The sequence below is a fragment of the Streptopelia decaocto genome, assembly GCF_964273445.1.
Source record: "Streptopelia decaocto genome assembly, chromosome: 19".
In the NCBI taxonomy this organism is placed as follows: domain Eukaryota; kingdom Metazoa; phylum Chordata; class Aves; order Columbiformes; family Columbidae; genus Streptopelia; species Streptopelia decaocto.
In genome coordinates this window covers 3,664,761-3,683,487 of record NC_138674.1, presented here as the reverse complement: position 1 = coordinate 3,683,487, position 18,727 = coordinate 3,664,761, and the positions used below count along the sequence as shown (strand labels likewise).

The 18,727-nt window shown below is 54.2% G+C and overlaps 1 protein-coding gene across 1 annotated transcript; it reads right to left on the bottom strand.

Moving 5' to 3' along the window:
- Positions 1-959: 959 nt before the first annotated feature.
- Positions 960-13,793, bottom strand: LOC309448157 (uncharacterized protein C6orf132; the record flags this gene model as incomplete). The annotated part of the gene is made up of 5 exons (XM_082069432.1): positions 960-1,065; positions 1,408-4,294; positions 4,598-4,673; positions 9,412-9,527; positions 13,649-13,793. 5 exons carry the CDS (start codon positions 13,791-13,793, stop codon positions 960-962), a joined length of 3,330 nt encoding a protein of 1,109 aa, XP_081925558.1.
- Positions 13,794-18,727: the final 4,934 nt, after the last annotated feature.

Here is an 18,727-nt window from a genome sequence, read left to right as displayed (position 1 = left end):
TGCTTATGTGCACGCAGACCTGTGCGTGCAATGCAGGACACACTGGAGTGGAACTAATGACATGGTGTAGTATTGAAAATAGAAAGTGCTTTCCATGAGAGTAGACTAATGTCTCAAAGTGCTTTTAGCTTGTCAGCAATTAGAAAACATTCTCTACAAGTTTTTACACTTATCTTACAGTGATTTTTCAGCAAGTTCACCTGTGAGGATAATGATATCTTTCTAATTTCTGGAAGCTAGCTATTCAAAACTTTGGCTTGTCTGTAATACAAAACCCAGCGGCCGCTCCCTGGCGAAGGGGGCTCAGCAGGACAGGCACTGAGAACCAGGAGCTGTTCTTAAGGCATTGGCATAATTGATTTGCTCAAGGCTGTTGGAGGAGGTGGGGACAGAAGAGGTCAGGATCTCAACACTCTAAACTCTTATTTCTATCCCATTGGCCCCACGTTCTCATTTTAATTCCCCTACGTTTTGCTCTACCCTGGCTCGCTGCCATTATGCACATCTCCCAGTCGGTTCCTCCCTGCTCCTGAGCATGTTGGATTTAAACCAATTGAAAAACAAACAAAAAAACCAAACCAAATAAACTGAAAACAACCTCTCCAGTGGTGATGCTCTTTAAAGAGAAATAAGGGTGCTTTTTGGCTTTCTTAGAAGACCTACCAGGCTGCAGCTTTGGAAATAATACAGCAGAGGGGGGAAATAGGAGAAGGAAACCCACGTTTGCTCACGTAACAAGACAGCAGCCAGTCCTCTGCGGTAACTACTCTCCATAAGTCTTTTGAGAAGAATCCAAGTCCGGGGTTCGCTCCCCGCCTTCTCCATTGCAGTTTCGAGCAGTGCGTTGCTGGCTGGGTTGGGACCATCCCTGGTGCCCAGGAGAAGGATGTGACCCACCCGGGCGCCTCCTCGTCCCTTCCCGGCCGGATGAAGGCGCTGGAGCAGCCCTGTGGACCAGCTTACCGGTGCCCGCTCTGGTAGGCGTAGGAGATGGGCTGCCGTGCCCCGGGTCTCACCGTGAAGGTGTTGGTGGGTCCGCTGTGCTGCGAGCTGCCGTGGACAGGCCTGGAGGGAAAACAGAGGGGAAAGTCACTGAGAGCCAAAGAAACTCTTTGTTTATTCAAAATTGCAATTTTTTTTTCTTCTCCTATTGGAGCAGGGAGAGTTTCGCATCTCCTGGCACCTCCGTTCAGCAGCGCGGCAAGGAGAGGGCGATGGGCAGCAGGGTGATGGCTGGGACCATGGGACACCCACAGCCCCAGACCGAGGCAGCCGGACTTCTCTGGGGTGTCTGCGCTGCCCTGGGGCCAGCACAGGCTCCAGCCCCCCCTCCTTCAAATCAAAGCGACACAGAGGACAAGGGATCAACACAGAGGACAAGGGATCGCGCTCGGGGGGGACACACACCTGCTGGCTGCCGCTGCACCGGCAGGCGAGAAATCCCCGTTCTGGCCCTTGTACTTGGCGTCGGCGCTGCCATACGGCACGGCTTTCCCAGCAGCGTCGATGGACGTCCGCCGGCCCTGCACACTCGCGGGGCCGTTCCTGTGCGCGGAGCCGAGGCGGCGGGCGCCCTCCCCACCCTGGGAGCTGTATCCCCCGGGGCCATAGGAAGAGAGGGTGCCCGTGGCCCGGGGCGCTGCGGCTGCCCGGGGGTAGGAGCTGTCGGGCTCAGAGACATACAGGCGCTTCTTGATCAGCGGGCGAGGGTTTGGGTAGCGGCCGAAGTAGCCAGCAGAGCTGCTGTAATCTGGGTACTGCGGGGTGAAGTCACCATTCCTCCTGCTCTTCTCCGAGGGCAGCGAGGCCAGCGGCTCGTGGTTGCCCCCGTAGCCACGGCCGTAGCCCGGCCACCTGAAGTACCGCGGTGCCTCCGAGCCCCGGCTGCAGTCGGGGAAGCTGGGGCACTTGTGGTTCTCCTCCCGACTGGGGAGGGGACCCTCAGCTTCATCCGCCTCGTTGCTGAATTCAGGGGGTGGGGGGATTATCCCGTAGTCCAGCGCTGTCTCCCCGTTCTCCTCCTCCTCCCTGGACACACCATGGCAGGACAAGCCGGGCTGGTTGTGCCCGGACTCGAGGAGACCCCGCAATAGGCTGGAGGCAGCAGCCCGGCGGTGCTCGGGAGGGCTCGGTGGCTGCACCTTGCCCACCGCCCGCATGTCCCGGCCCTGGTCCGAGGAGCTGGAGAAGGACGGAGGTTTGCTCCATCCCGTGCCGGGCGGCCGGGGCACCACGGTGAAGGTGTAGGGCTTGGACTCGTGGCGGTAGAAGCCGGTGGGGGTGGTGTCTGACGAAGCGCTGCCCAGTTTGAGGAGCGGCTTCACCCGCGGCACGGCTCCCACCTCCCCGGCCTGCCGGCCCCGCTGGGCACGCTGCCGGGCTGCCAGGAGCAGCGCCATGGGGGAGCCCCGCTCCACCTGCTCACCCGTCACCGGGTGGATCAGCACCTCCTCCTGCCCCGCTCCAGGGGTGCTCGGCAGGCTCCCGGCCGAGCTTGAGGGGCGGGGGGGTTCAGCTGAGCTCGAGGAGCAGGGGGGTTCAGCCGAGCTGGCCCCAGCCCGGTGCACTTTGTACTGGAAGACGGCCGCATTGGGCTGTGGTGCTGGGCTCTGTGCTGGAGAAATGGGGGGTGAGGGGGAGGTGGGAGCAGGGGGCTGTTCCACCGATTCCTGGGGTGGGTCTGGGGGGCTCACGCTGCGGTCGAAGGACATGGGAGCAGGGGGCAAGTTCTCTGTGGCTTTGCTAGTGGCAGGAGCGGGATGGTCCTCATGCCCGGTCTCATCCTTCTTCACTGCAGCCGCTGGTGCTGGGAGTGGGCTTGGGGCTGGTTTTGGCAGCACCGAGTCACCTGGGGCAGGGGGGCTCTTTCTCAGGTCAGGGGGGCTCTTCCTCACAGATGGGGTGCTGCCACCATCCTCCGTGCTCTGCTTCTGGCTGCCGAGCCCCAGGGCAGGTTTCCCTTCTTTCTTCAGGGACAGCACAGCCTCCAGCTCATTCCTGATTTTCATCACACTGCGGGTCTGCGTGGTGGGGCTGCTGGCCGGAGCGGGGACCGCCGCGCTGGGAGAGCCTGCTTTGGCACCGGGGGGCCCACTGGGCACCTCCTTCTTCTCACTCTCCCCTCCCATGGTTAACCCTGTGTCCTTCCCAGCAGGTGCAGTGAGTTGAGCCCCATTAAGACTGGGCTTATGGCTGCTGGCATGGTTGGTACCACTGTCCACGGGCCGCGGAGCAGCTGGCTTCTCTGGTGGCTTCTCCAACGGCTTCTCTTCCCTCCGTGGGGAGCGCAGGAGCGCCGAGAGCTCGTGCCGCAGCCTGTCCAGGTTGCTGGAATCCCTCCAGTCATCCTCGCAGGTCGGGTAGTCTGGAGGAGGGAGCTCCAGGTCGTTCGCAGTGAGATATTCAGATTTTGGAGGAGAGTCTCCCTTGGCTGTTTTTGGCTGGGGAATCTTCTGCGGCTCGGCCGCTGACAGTGGGGACCGGCGACCGGCAGGATCTGTCCCTTGGCCGAGCACTGTACCAGGTTTGGGGCTCAGCGGTGCCGGGGCTGGCCCGGCCAGCTTCCCAACAGCCTGTCTCAGTGGGGAATTTCTTTGCTCGGCTTCCCCTCCTGCGTGAGCCTTGGCCGCGGGTCTTATGGTGAAGCAGGGCGGCAGGGGCGGCCGGGCGTGCGGCTGCCTGGGGAAGGGCTCCTGGTGGACCGGCTGGCTGTCCTGCACCGGGATGGAGGACGACCGCGCCGGGGCTGGTGGAGGCACCTTGAAGGACCTGGGGAAGGTGAGGTGGGGCTCTGGGCAGTGCTTGGCTTGCAGACTCTCCTTCGGACCAGGGGCAGCCGGCACCCCAGCCTCGGCAGGGCAGAGCGGCCCCTCGGCATCCGCCTGCCTTGTGTTCAGCACCGTCTCGGACTTCCACTTGGAGATGCCGGAGGTGAAGGGTGCCGGGGCCCGGCTGAGCGCCGTGGCGCCCGGTGGGGCTGGCGGGATGAAGTCTGGAGGAGTTGGTGTGCTGGGAGAGGACAGGGCAGAGGCCGGAGGTGGTGGAGGTGCCACGGGAGGAGGTGGTGGCACCATCTCAGGGGGTGGCGGTGGTGGAGGCAGAACTTCAGGTGGCGGTGGGACCGGTGAGGCCGGAGGTGGTGGCGCGGGTGCCGGTGCCGTTGGAGGGGGTGGTGGGGGCACCGATGGCGGTGGAGGGATGTCTTCATCCAGCTCATCCCCCTCAAGAGCCTGTGGGCGCAGGTCCCCCACCGAGCTGTACATTCGGTGGTTCCCATTGATCTGGGAGCCAGGGCCTGCAGAGAAAGAGTGAGAGTGTGGCAGCATGAGCACCTTCTCCATCAGCCCTGCAAAGGCCAGCTGTCCCCCTAGGAAGCCAGTTTGTTTTGCTCAGCAGCTGTCTAAAGCCTGTTGAACTGTAAGAGCCACTATGCTTCACCCCTTAGAATTGAAGTCATTTTCAATGACTTCAGAAAATAATTAATAGTTCAACTCTATTTTAGCATGGAAGCCTCATGATCAGACTGTCTGCTCTCCCCAAGGGCACGGTACTGCTGAGCCCTCAGCACCCTCCGGACCCCACAGAGATGATCTCTTACCAAGAGCTGCTTTTTCCCCAAAGTCTTCTGGCACCGACGGCGTTGGCACAGCCACCCCATGGGATTCTTGGGCATTCTGCAAGAGTTGAGAAGACAGAGCTGTTAGTTTTATGCCCAGGGTATTGGAGCAAAGTGCCAACAAGCAGGCCTGTATAGCTGATAATTTCTCTATGCAAACAGAAGCCTGATGGGACCCAGGGCTGTTTCCTAGACATGGAGGTCCCTGCGGTGGCTGCTCTTGACAGGGTTGAAGGAGACGAGTGAAGCGATCAAGGTCGCACAAGCCAGGGACACAATTCCCCTGTGCTAGTCAGGTGCAAAGAGGCTGGAGGGGAGCCCAGATATTTCACACCCAAGCTCAAGGCTCCCCAGCCCACAATCAGCAGCGACGCTTTCTCACCATTCACATCCCGAGGAAATTGAGCAGCTCCCACGGGTTCTGCAGGTATCGCTCTCCAGCAAGCGCTGCCAGCCCACCCCACAGTCACGTCCGCACCACGCTCAAGTCACACACTGGCTTTTTGGGAAACTGGCACGCGCATACCTGAGCACGCTGGGGAAAACTGCTACTCGTGCGGTTTGTGTTTCCCTCTCAATTACTCCCTCTGCATTCATGCTGAAAACTCAGCAGCGCGTTTAGCTGCTACAGAGCAATTTAGCAGCCTACACATTTGCGAGGATGCTTACAGCTAGGGGCACTTGGGGCAATTACAGCCACCCACTGGGAGATATTCCCGGCCTGTTGACTCACCAGTGCTGACCAGGGCTCTGCCTCCCACACCCACCAGCAGCAAAAGCCTCTCCTTTCCTCCAGTGACTCACGCCCAGATTGCTCTGCAGAGGGACTGGAGTCGCTCACGAAACGCACACTAACGCACCCGCGTCCGAAACGCAAACGGATGCTGGGTCAGGCTGCTAGCACAGACCTACGTGACCGATGCGGCCGACTGGGCTTTCACAACCCAGCACGGCAAGGAAATAAAGCTCCGTGAGCAGCAGGAGCTCGCAGACCCGTGGTCAGGGATACACCACCCACTCCCAGGCTCTCGGGTCCACCCGCTTGCACTCCTGCTCACCCCGGGCTGCTGTTTGCATTAGCTGTTAACTGCCCCTTGTGCAAAGATGTTATCCTACTCAGCGCAGTGGTTTTCTGCATACAAAAGCCCAGATAATGATTGAGCCTGTGCCCTTTGCCTTTCACTGGCATTATCACTATTTTTACAAGCGATTGCTCCGGGATTCCAAAGTCTCCCGGACCAAAGGTCAAGCCGGGTTTATACGGTCAGCCCCATCCAGGCTGAGGTGGCCCATTAACATCACACACTGTTAACATCACTGACTGGCCGCGGTGTGGGGAGGTCAGAACTGGATTTAACAGCAGCAGCCTGCGCTCCTTCAGAAGAGCCCTGGAACGCCCCAGCTTTTGACAAAGCAAGAAGAAAATACACGTGCTTCGCTTGCAAAGTCCATCACGCTGCAGATGACCGAAGATCCTCTATAACCACACGGGAATGAGCCAGGAGAGAGTGAGTGGGGATTCACACTCAGACAGCTCGGTGCTGATGGAGCAGCCAAGGGCTGCTAAGGCATCGGGACAGATCTGTCAGTGGCAGAACACGGGACTAGCTGAGCCTTGTAGCCTCATCTAAAACCTCTTCAGTGGTCCCAAAAGTACAACACAATGCAAAGATCCTTAACTCCAGCTGAAAGCCAGAGGGAAGACAAAGACTAACAGAGGGGCTTCAAAAGCCAATAATGAAATTGTCCAGAGCAATGAGATATCAAACACCACAAAGAAAAACCCCCAGCAGTTCCCATTTGCTATGGAAATTCATCGCTGCCAGTCTGCAGGGCACACTGATACCTGCTCATTTACAGGGAAACAGAGATGTCTGGGCACTGAATTAAAAGCAACATATGCATCACATATTTGGATAGGAGCAGAAAGAGAATGACAGTCGGAAGAGATCTATGCAAAGCTGGAGGAAACGAGTCCACATTTCATAAACAAGTAGTAATTTTGGACATGTCATTTCAACAGGTCCTAAAAACTGGGCAAGCCTGTTTCACACACACACACACAAATTTCTGTTCCAGTTGCTAATGCTCAGCATCTCTCTCAAAAACCGCCCATCCTCACGTCATGAGCTGGCTTCTACAATGGAAAGCATCTCCAGTACGCTGCCAGTCTCCAGAGATGGCTGCAAAGATTATTTCCCTCTCCCCTGTTTGCCAGGGGTGTGCCCAGCCCAGCAAACCCCCCGCTGATTCAGAGCGGGCTCCGCCGCTCGGGCCGGTGCGCCAGGAACCTGCATTTCCAGTTTGCGGTACCCGCATCAGATTAATGCGCGCCGAGGATCCCGGTGAGGGCAGCTTTCACTGTAACCACCAGGAATTGCTTTTCAGTGCTACAACAGAGGTAGGTGTCCCCTCTACCTCCAAACTCATAACTCAGAGGCTGAGGCAGCTCATGCCCAGCCCCTGGCGTGGTCAGCTTCTTCATTCCAGGTGTTCATGCAAGTGCTTTTCTCCTGTGGGAACACACACTCAAGCGTTTCCCCTCCTCTTTTTTTTTCCTTCACTAAACTCAGTATAAAATTGTTTCCTTGGGAGTTTCTTGCCTGATCTCTGCCCATCCAAGGAGGGCAGAGGCAGTGACAAGCACAGCTGCGTGCCATGGCAGCTGGTGATGGGTTGGGGACCCTGGTCACCGGTCCAGCAGCACATGGAGGGCTCAGCCTGTGCCATGTGGCAGTGGGGACACTGGTTTGGGCTGTGGTGGCAGCCGGTTGCTTGCACAGTCTGGGTTGGGAGAGGGGAGCCTGTCTGTCTTCCATGTCCCCAGCTCCCCCTTCCAGCTTCCCACCCACGAAAGGAGGCCACCTGTAACAAAAAATGCACCAATACACAACTGCTTATCATCCTGAGTCTCAGAGAGGCAAGGATTTCTCCAAAAATGAAGAGCTAGCCCCAGATTCCCTGTTCTGAAGCAGAGCTAGGGAAGTTCGGTGGTTAATAAAGGGATTTATTCCTCTGGGACGCCCAAGCTCTGCCTGCGCCCGGGAAAGCGGTTGGTCTGTGGGATGCGGTGGTACCCAAGGGGCAGCAGCAAAGCCTCTTCTGCTGCAATCCAGCTCGGGACTGGGATGGGGCAGGTGGTTCAGGGGGGAAATGGGTGCTGGGTGCAAGGAGAGTTGCCAGGCACACGGGACATGAAGCCCCGTGGGTTTTGCTGCCGGGCTGGGTGTGTGTGATCATCGTCCTGACTCACAGGCAGCTGCCGCCCAACCTCCTCCCGCACAGCGGAGCGGGTGGGTGGAAACAAAGGGTTAAGGCAGGAGCTGCAGAACAGCCCAGCGCAAGGATGTACGCGGCAGCACAAGCGGCCGTGCCAAACCAAACCACCATCAAACCTAATCAAAATAATAGCCAACAGACTGGTCCTTAAAAACAAAATGCTGCTTATTCCTACTAACTTCTTCAGTTAAACCTGGTGCTTCTGGAAGAGAAGCAAGCGAGAGCGGCCTTCACAAAGGCAACTTAGGGGTATAAAAGCAGGAAAGCACCATGGCTAGGGTGACGGCTATTTATCCCAGGGACATTTATGCAGTTTATGCCTCTACCACATACATTTCCGCTAGTAAAGCATTTGAAAGCTCTAAAAAGATGCAAAAGGCCGGTTGCACTCTAAAAACCCAGTGATACAGGCTGCCAGCTACAGCAGTTTCACAGGCATCGGTCCTATGGTTACTCAGCTTGGATCCCAGATGAGATTTTTCACCTGCTGTCATCTTTTGAAAGGCATCACATGGGCACAAGCCTTTTGTAGAACCTGTGTAACCCCATAACTTCCTAATTATGCTCTCAAATAGATATATAAACTCCATCTCCCCCCACGTTTTCCTCTAAATGACACCTGCACAAGCCCATTGACTCCTAAGTGCCCCCAGGTGACAGCAGACCAGCCCATTTTCTGCTGCAGGTGATGGTTGCTCTAAAGGACAGGGAAGTAGAAGGAAAAACATCCCCTGATCTCAGAGAGGATTTCCTTGTCAAGACCGATGGCTTTTTAAGTGTTTTATTGTCATCATTGACCTGCGTGTGTCACTTCAGATTTAGCTATCGCCTTCTCCAAAATACCTCTGAGCAATCGTGGGCTTCGCTGTACTCTTTGGTGGATAAGAGGTGCCATACACTGGGCAGGAAAACCTGCTCAGCACACACGGCAGCGGAGCATCAATGCCAGCAATGAGCACATGGGGCTCTGGAGTCCCAGGTGACTTAAAGCCACCTCTGGGTCCGGCTGTGTTGGCATTCGCTGCTCCAGCCCCTGCACACAGGTGCTGCTGGAGCACTGGCAGCTCTGCAGGGAACGATTTCCCCCATACAGAGACTGAAAACCCATCACCCGCTACATCACCACCTCCTCCTTCCCCTGCTGTGAGCAGGACGCAGTTTTCCTGTTGCTCTCTCCAGCAACACGTCTGATCCAGAAAGAGATACAGCCAGTAGCAGTTAGATAAAAGGCATCACTAGCTAGATCACCTACATGCTCAGCATTTTCTTTTTAATTGAAAAGACAGGTCTGATGATGCTTACGTCTCCTGCCTGTGTATCCCGCCTATGTTCAACACAAGCCCTGAACTCAGATCACCTCCTAATCCCTCATATCCAGCATTATTATAGAGTGGTTTTGCTTGTCATTTATTCTCTTGCCTTGGGTAGAGGATGAGAGCAGCAGCCAGCCCAGCTGGTTCTGGGCACCAGTTACACACGCTGCCGTAACAAATCGCAGCGGAGAGACGGATACTCACAAGGGGTAGGAAAGTCAGGAGCGGCCGGACTCTCGGACGAGGTTTAAGTGTTGCTGTGCCAGAGTCGCTCACCGTCCCGAAGCGATTGTCACCATAATACACTTCAATCACATCACCTGAGGGGGAGAGAAAACTGTTAGCAGCACTGCAGTTGAGGCAACAGGAAAAACGGCATCGAGCACCACCTAATTTTAAAATGCACCGTGAAGAATTTGCTCTATCAGCTCCCCAGGAATGGGCAAAACTCATCACATTCTGAAGAGCAGCTGGGTGTTTTGGAGCTGAGTTGAAGATGGGAGGAGAAAGGTCCCAGGTGAGCGGGACCCCGGGATTTCTATCAAAAAGCTCCATCAAAGCACAGAGTTATTTACGGGGTCTTGACCCAGCCCTGTCACAACAGGTCCCTGTCACTTATGCAGTGGAGAGGGACAGTGGCGGTGTCCCTGACGCCTGGCTTGTGCCCACGAGGACTAAGGCAAGAGGAGGGGAACGCCTGCGACACAGCGATGGAAACAGGACACGCAGATGGAGATGGGGCACGCAGGGGCTTCCCACGGGTGTTTCCCCCCCACGTTTTGCTATCAGAGGCTGGGAAGGGAGGGAGATGTCACCGCTGCTCTCCCTGCAGTGGACGGGCACCCCCAGCATCCTGCTAGCGCAATTTGTTTCTGAGCCCTGATGCAATTGGCACTGGAGGACAAATTGTGTTTGCCACAACACTTTCACACCTCAGCCTTATGGAGAAATGCTCTGAATGTCTTCCCATGAAATCTCGCTACAAATGGAGATGCTACAACAGGGAATAGTCACCGAGCCCCGGTGTCACAAGCAGGTACCAGCAGGTACTCCTGGTTCCCAGCTCTGTGCTTTTACCTTGAACCACACCTTTTGAGCCGGTTTATTTCTGACAGTGAATAAAGCTCATAAAATTAGTTTAATTACGTTCTTTGTGTCTGATTAACAGCATGAATTAACAAGCAGAAGCACTGAAGCATGTAAACCCCACCTTGGCTGGAAGGAGATACACAAATAATTCGTAGCCAAGGAGACCAGCATTAAAGAAAATATGAGGGCTTGAGGAAGGAGGGGGAAAGAGAGCAAAACAGCTGTGATCAGAGAGAAAACTCTGCGGGAGTGGTCCCACCTAACAGATTTCAACAGTGGTTTCAGTGAGAAGCAGCAAACAGCCTCCACACCAAAACACAAAGGAGTAAATAGTTTGTTGTTCTGTTTCTGCCCAAAAGAAGCCTGGAAGCAGCCCTCAGCCCCAACCCCATGCACACCCCATGTGCGAAGCACAGAAGCAGTTTCTGTCAAGTATCGTACAGCAATTAAAAGCCAAGGAGCAGAAAGGCGAAGGTTGTGCAAGCTCTGCACACAGGCAAAGGAGCCGGGCTGCGTTTCTCAGCCTCCCAAACCCGGGGCAGCGCTCCCCAAACCAGGACTGCCCGCCCGAGGAGTCGCCTGCACCCCAGAGTCCCCAACCCAGACTGTGCTGGCAACAGGCCGCTGCCACAGCCCAAAACAGTGTCCCCGCTGCCACATGGCACAGCCTGAGCCCTCCATGTGCTGCTGGACCGGTGACCAGGGTCCCCAACCCATCACCAGCTGCCATGGCACGCAGCTGTGCTTGCCACTGCCTCTGCCCTCCTTGGACGGGCAGAGATCAGGCAAGAAGCTCCAAGGAAACAACTTTACATTGAGTTTAGTGAAGAAGAAAAAAGAGGAAGGCAAATGCTTGAGTGTGTGTTCCCACAGGAGAAACGCACTTGCATGAACACCTGGAATGAAGAAGCTGACCACGCCAGGGGCTGGGCATGAGCTGCCTGTTATGGGTTTGGAGGTAGATGAATTCCACATAACCTTGAGACGTGCCACCGAGTCCAGAAAGCATGTGAGCCTTTCCTTTCTCCCACCCGCTACACCACAAGTTACCCCAGGATGCACCCGGGAGTATCCATCATCCTATCCCTGTCCTTGCGCCTTCCTCTCCCTCATCACACAATCACAGAGTGGTTTGGCTTGGAAGGGACCTCAAAGATCATCTCATTCCACCCCCCCCCAACACTAGATCAGGTTGCTCAAAGCCCCATCCAGCCCAACCCTTATCCCAAACTTCTCCCACTGCAAGGGATTCTTTACAAAAAGGACATTTGCTTCAGCTTTAAAAAATACTAATCAGCCTGCACTTGAGTTAGTGTGGTCCTACCAACAGTTTAACACTTCCCTGCCTGTGAGGGGCTCAAGTGCAAAGGAGGAGCTGCTGGAGTCCTCGAGGATGGCAGATGCCAGCAAATTATTATTATTAATCATTATTATTTTTGCCAAACCCCTGTCATGACACCCCATTTGGCAAGTAAGCAGCAAGAATTAAGGCCAATGCAACATGAGAGTCTGGATTGAGACAGCTTCGCGGAGCAGCGATAGAGCAGTTGAGAGACTTGAAACGATGAGTGTTTTACATTAAACAAGTCACTAGGTAAACTCAGTGAGAAACTGGATTAAAGATCACAAGGTCTTTGATCCTAGATTACTAAGCATCGCTATCCTGAATGCTTTTAATTAAAGTAAAATGAAGTGCTTGTAGTTGTGTTTTCTTTGCTAGATAAACAGGACTTGCCTGCTAAGAGCCTGTCACTGGTAAGACCTGTGCGTTCCTGGAAGGAGGGATCTGGAAACGCCTTTGGATGTTGTCGGAAGCGGCCCTGACTGCGTTTTGGCCATTTTTTGACATTCAGCCCGTGTCCTGGAGACAATTGTGTCCTCTCAGTCATGGGAAAGAAAATAAGCAAGATGTGTAATGGAACTTCTTCCTACTTGAGGGTTGCATCACCTGGAGTAGGCGTAGCAGGTTTGGTGCTGGGGTATCCACAGCTCTCAGCGAGGAGGGAGCACGTTTCAGTCACTATATTCAGGAATCTCTGAGTCAGTGACACGTAAACCTACACCCATTCTATATTGCTTAACTTGTGTTTACTTTGTATGAAAAACTAAGGTGGGGATTAGCAGAAGCAGTGGACTCCTTTTGGCAGCGGCGATGGCATGAAGCTATGCAGCAAATATTGAAGAAACAGGGGCAGGGATGGGGTTTCACCGTGGTGCTGTGGATGTCAGGACACAACAAGATCTGCCCCTTGGACTGCTCAGCTGTGAGCATGTTCATCGCAACAAGCCCACACCTCAACTTAGATTACTCTGAACATGGTCACTGTGTGTCACACTACCCTACACAAATTAAATTCACGATATAAATGCCAAGAGGATGCTAAGGAGTGATTCAACAGCTTTTATTTGTGCTCAGATTTCAAGAACTCCTGGCTTTTACTCTGCAAACTGATCCGCACAGCAGTTCCCCACACCTGAAAGGAATGTCTTTGTACTGCAATTGCAGCCACGGAAATCAGGCTGGTAATAAGCAGACACAGCGACTTCTTTTTTCAAATCCAAACCACATCAGAGAGAAGCCTGAAGCCTCCTCACATTTACGACAGTTAGAAATCAGCAGTTTTTCCTTTTGCGCTTGAGAGTTGCGTGAAAGCCTTCATTGCATTTTCATTTTATCTCAGTTTCGGCAGCCTGGCCTGTGGGGTGTAACCACCTTGCCATGGACACTGCTCCGCATGCACAGCCCAGCAAGCAGCGCTTCCTTTTCTTTAAGCTTGGAAGTGTTTGTTGGAACCTCACAGCCACCAAACTTCATCCACAAACTGCTATCTTTTATCTACCTGGCTCCATTGCTATTAATCTGGCTCCCTCCTACATGAGCCTCCAGGGCACAGTATTGCAATTAAAACCACAAAGAAATACAAATAAATCCTAAGGAATGTGCAACCCTCAACTCCCCCCTCACACGCAGACCTTCAAGAAACAGGTTTACAAGTAAATAACTCCAACCAGGGAAGGAGCGAATCAAACATGGCGTGGGAAAGAGCTGCTAGACGCAATAAAACAGATTCTCAACTATTTATCAACGCGCTTTAGTCAAGTTTAACTTCCCGGAGCGGATTGTGGCTCCGTGAGAGCAGCGAGTGCGTCTCAAACCTCGGGTGCGGGGACACGGGTTTCAACTTGTCCCTTTTCGTCACCCGGCCCTTCCGAACACCTCCCGGAGTTTCCCAACAGGGCGCTGAATGAACCACCGGCCCCGTCCAACCCCTTCGCCCCCCGTTTCTCAGGGGCGGCGCACAGAGCTCCCCCCCAACCCGGGGCAAACAAACGGAGGAGGGGACACACTGACCGGTGCCACCCGCGCTGTCCGATGTCACCTCCTGCGTGAAGATCCAAGGGGGGTTGGTGGCGAAGAGGGAAGCGGCGGGGGGGCTGGGCTGGCGCTTCCCGAAGAGGCGGCTGAAGGTGCCTTGGACCGAGTGATGCTTCTTCATCCTGGCGCTGCCCGCCGCGCTCCCAGCCGGGCATCCCCGCCGCGCCGGGCGGGCACGGGGCCGGGGCCGCTGCCACAAGCGGCTGCGGGGCGGGGGGGGCCGGGCCGGGCCCCACCTTCCGCTCCTCCCTCCTCCCAGGTGCCTCCCGCCGCACCGGAGCCGCTCCCGCCCCGCCGAGGAACCGCCGCTGCCTCCGCGGGGCTTTATGGACCAGGGGGGGGTCACTGGAGATGAGCTCACGGCCCGAGCCCAGGGGCTTCATGGAGGGGGGGGGGCCCGGGGGCAGCGCTGGTGGGGAGGGTGGGTGAGGCGGGATAAGATAAAGCAAGATAACATCGAGGGTCAGCGGGGTCCGCGGGGTAAATACAGCGGGACATCCGATTCCTCTTGAAGAAAACGAAAGCACACCAAAAAACACAAAACAAACGAAAAAAACCCAAACAAAAAAAAAAAAAACACACACACAAAAAAACCCCAAAACCAACCAACAAAAAAACCCCCAAAGAAACTAAACAAAAAAACTCAAAAACAAAAGCCTACGCCCCCAAACAAACAACCAAACAACAAAAAAAAAAAAAAAAAAAACAAGCAAGAAACAAAAAAAACCCAAGCAACGACAGCAAAAAACAAACACAAACCAACCCAAATAATAATAATTTTAAAACAAACAAAAACAACAAAAAAACCCAACACAAATTATCAATCTTTTCAAGTTGGTTGGATACTGGACATTTAGTTTTAAGAGTTTCGGTCATTCGCTCGCTGCGTCCCGCTTGTATCTGTTTCTTCACCTCCTGCCGTAGTCCTGACCCGCACACTGGGCTCCTCTGCCCAGCTGGGTGCAGACACACTGGCACAGCGTGTCGGGACCTGGAGTCCCTGTCTGAGATCTGCAGGTGGCCTTGCAATACGAGGAAATGTCAGCCAGAGTCGGGGGAAGCTGCAGCGTAATTCTTTGTCTCTGTCGTGTGTTTGCTGGGAAGAAAATCACCCTTGAATTCTTTAGAAAGCATTTTACCAAGCAGAAAAGCCACCTCCATGCAATGAGCCCCTCCAGAAACATCTCCCTTCCCAGTGCAACCCAGGTGTTACTAGGGTTTGGGATTAAAGGCAGTGGGACTTGACTCCAAAGAATTTCTTATGCCAGGTACAAAGGCAAGTGTCCAACATTGCCAACAATTTTCTGGGTCATGCAAGTAAAAACTGAGGGTTAATGAGTAACATTGGTGATTAAATGATGGGATTTCTGGAGAACTTTAAACCCGGAGTAACTGTCAAAACAGTAACTCTGAAACACGGCTTTGGGGTATGATCATCCTATCTTATATCTATTTCTATTTCCACCACATTTTGAGAGTCAAAATGATATAGATTTCATTTTTTAGTGGTAAATATCACTTCTTTAATCACCTTAAAATTATTCTTTTCACAACCTTTTCTTGTTGCAAAGTACAAATTAGGGCCACACATTAAATCACCTGAGAACAATGAAAAAGGAATACTATTATGATACTTTAAAAGCAAAATCTACTCATGGCAGAAATTGTCAGGCAGCACTTAAATAAAGGAGATTAACAGGAATGGCAAATGCAGAAAGAGTTAAATCGTGGTACCATGTGGATTCAATCCTGCGGTTGTAGGATGGGGGTTACAATTATTTAAGACGGTTTTCAGAGGATTTCGGCTGCTCTGCAGAGATGCAGCTCCATCCCGCTGGTCGGACGCTGGGATGCTCCATGGGCTCCAGGAGCAGCGGGGATGCCGAAGGGACGGCTCCGCAATTAGGCCTGCAATTAGCGGGACTTACGCCCTTTATAACAGTTATCTGGGAACGGCAACAACCCTGCAAGCGTGATCTGGCAGATCAGACGCAGATCTGGCATCTCGCAGGTGTGCAAAGTGCTTGTGCAGCGCAGGTCCCCGGGTCCTGCACGCCCCGAGTTCACGCACCACAGTCGTGTTTTAGCCCAGATCGCGGGAAAAAGGGTCAGTCCTGCATGCAGATAAGAGCCATAATAGGGTGGGAATGGGCAAACAATGTTCCTCCTGAGAGAGGAAGCAACTCTTTGTGGGATCCCAGCTAGCTGAGCCCTGGATGTTTAGAGAAAATCCACTGGCACCTCTTGGAAGAAGAAACCAGATGAAATGAAGGACCCGCTCACTACTGGAAATGCAAAGGACACAATATCTTTGCAAGATAGGCAAGGTATACGTGCTCCCTGACATTCACAGTCTTTGAGCGAACAAATGGAACAGGAGAGGCAGAGAGACGAAGTCAGGGAAAAGGGGAAGCAGAAGAGGAACTATTTTAAGAAGAGAAGCCAATAAAATCCCGTGGAATGAGAAAGCCTGGGCTCGTGCAAAAGGTGTCCTACAAAATGTTGTTACACCAAAGAGACTTCAAAGGGGCCGCAGGGCTGCAGCGATGCTCTGCGGGAATGGGAACGTGTGATTCAGCTCCCCGACAATTGCTCCTGAGGTTGTCCCCTGTGCCTGGAGCGCTGGGGACAGTGAGCTGTACCCATCCAACCCTGCCACAGCGGCTTTGCCTCACCCTGGGTGCTGAGCGTCAGAAAACACGCTCCTTACAACATGAAGGGATGTGTGTTTTGAGGCGAATTTGTTATCCCAGTGAACACAAGCAAGTCTGCAAGAGCCTGTGTGCACTCTCCTGTATATTCTTTACTTTCCGTCTCCCAGTAAAGCGTGGACCCTCGCCCAGAAGACCAGAAAAAGCTCAGGACTAGCAAGGTCTATGTGTGGTGCGAGGTGGGCTGGCCTCTCGAAGCGCAAACTCAGAGAAAAGCTGCCCATTTGGTGGCATGGCTGTGTTTTGAAGGGAGGGTGATTGCCACCCTCTGCAACCTCCTGAGCGTTAGAGGCCACACAGCTAAAGGGACAGGTGGGCCGGGCTGGGCACGAAGCACGGGAAAGCACTTGGAAGATGGCCAGCAGATTTTATGGCATAGAAATAGCTGTGTGAGCCCTGCTCTGATGTAACACCCCACGGTGTGAGGCTGCCTTTGATCCTCGCACGGGTAAACACCCCAGAACAATCTGCTTTTGCATCAGCGCGGGGAGCTGCGCCCTGCAGACGCAGATCTGGCATCTCGCAGGTGTGCAAAGTGCTTGTGCAGCGCAGGTCCCCGGCCAGAGCCGAGGGAGGGACGGGGGGAGAAACCCAGCGTGTGGCTGAACGGGCAGCAGTGGTGGTTCCCATCGGGTGTGACACCTCCCCTGTCCCATCGTCCCGGGAGAAACAGCACCCTCCGAATTCCCACGGCTGAACCCCTGCGCTCCTCCGCACCCCTGCTCAGCCTGGGCACCCCTGTGACAGCCACACCCAGTGACACCCCGGTGGTCACAATGCCCCCGAGTGCCCCATGCCCCCACTGCCCACTCCCACCCCTGACAGCCCCGCACGCCGGGGTCCCTGTTGGGAAGATGGCTTCACAGGTAGGAGCTCATAGTTTGGCAGGAGGGACCCCCTGCTCTCTGTGTCCCCTCCCTGCGGGAAGGAGGGCGGCAGACCCTTGCCTGAGGGTGGCTGGGATTAAAGGGTCCTGGTGGGGGACAAAAGGGTCCTGGTGGTGTTGAGTGATGCGCCATCCCTCAAACCCACCCGGCTGCACCGCTGTCAGCGCCTTCGCCCCTGCGGTCACCAAGGGCTCGGAGCAAATGGCACGAGATTGTCCTGGGGCGGCTGCGGGAGGGGGGATTCCCCACTGCAAAACAAGGGGGTGACAGTGGCTCTGACAGCCCCCTGGGAACGCCCCAGCTGGGGTGGAGGTCTGAGCACTTTGTGCTCGCTTGGTTACTGAAATCAGTCTTCTCTCTGTGACACCCCCCCCGCGGGGATCTTCTTTGAGGGACAACGGACAATTTGGGCAGGATTAGGGATCTCTCAACCTATGAATAGATGCAATAGGATTATGGGGGACTCTGCATTCAGGCAGTGCCATAAATAGCGCTGTGGACGTTGAGCTGGTGCTTCCCCTCAGTGAGCACGTAAGCAGGTGCATTGACCTCAGCACGGAGAATGTATCTACCGAGATTTAGATGCCCCAGAGGATGAGCAGGAACCCCCAGGACAGACAGACCCCATGGGGAGAGCGAAGCGCAAAGCTCAGCGCTCCCTGCCCTCTGTCCCTGAGCACGCCGGCGCATCTCGAGAGCATCTCGACACGAGTTAGCAGCTGGGTTCTCAAAGTAGCCACGGCCTCCCCTCCACACCCCGAGTGCACTGATTTATCAACACCAATGCCTCTCTGCTGGGTGGATGCAGTTGCACTCCTGTGCGTACTTGTCTCTGACCTTCCACGAGCTATAATTGTGCATCTAAGTGAATATAATCATTTCTGAACAAATCTGAGTGCGTTCAAAGCAGGAATATGCAAACCACACTAAAATCACCACGGTGGTACAAAAACTGCACTTCAGGAGTCAAAATCCCATTATTTTATCCCCTATGGAAAAAACGGATGGACGTTTCCTTGCGGCTGAAATGACACTTGTCCTGAGCTCCAGCAATGGAGACTTTCAAGCTGTATCAGGGAAATGAGTGACAGAAAGAGTTGGTGAACATGGGGGGATTTGGTCATTTCCCTCAAACGCTTTCAGCAGATTTCTAAATAATTTGCGGGTGTCCCCGTCTTAATAGGTTTAGGAGCCAGTGCTCAGAGCCAGCTGCAGGAACAGAAATAGAGCACCAAGTAAGCCAGAGCGTCACGGAAACCAGGAAACCTCTTTACAAAGTTAAAAATAAAGCCAAGCAGCAAAGCGTTTATTTAGGACGCCCAGGAGTAAAGCGGATAATTGCTGGGGGAAGAGTTAGTTTCCATTCGCACAGAGGTGTCATCAATGAAAACAAGATAACTGAGTCACGGTTAAATAACAGCAGCAGAAATACTTTCCCAGTCAAGCGCAGCCTTGGA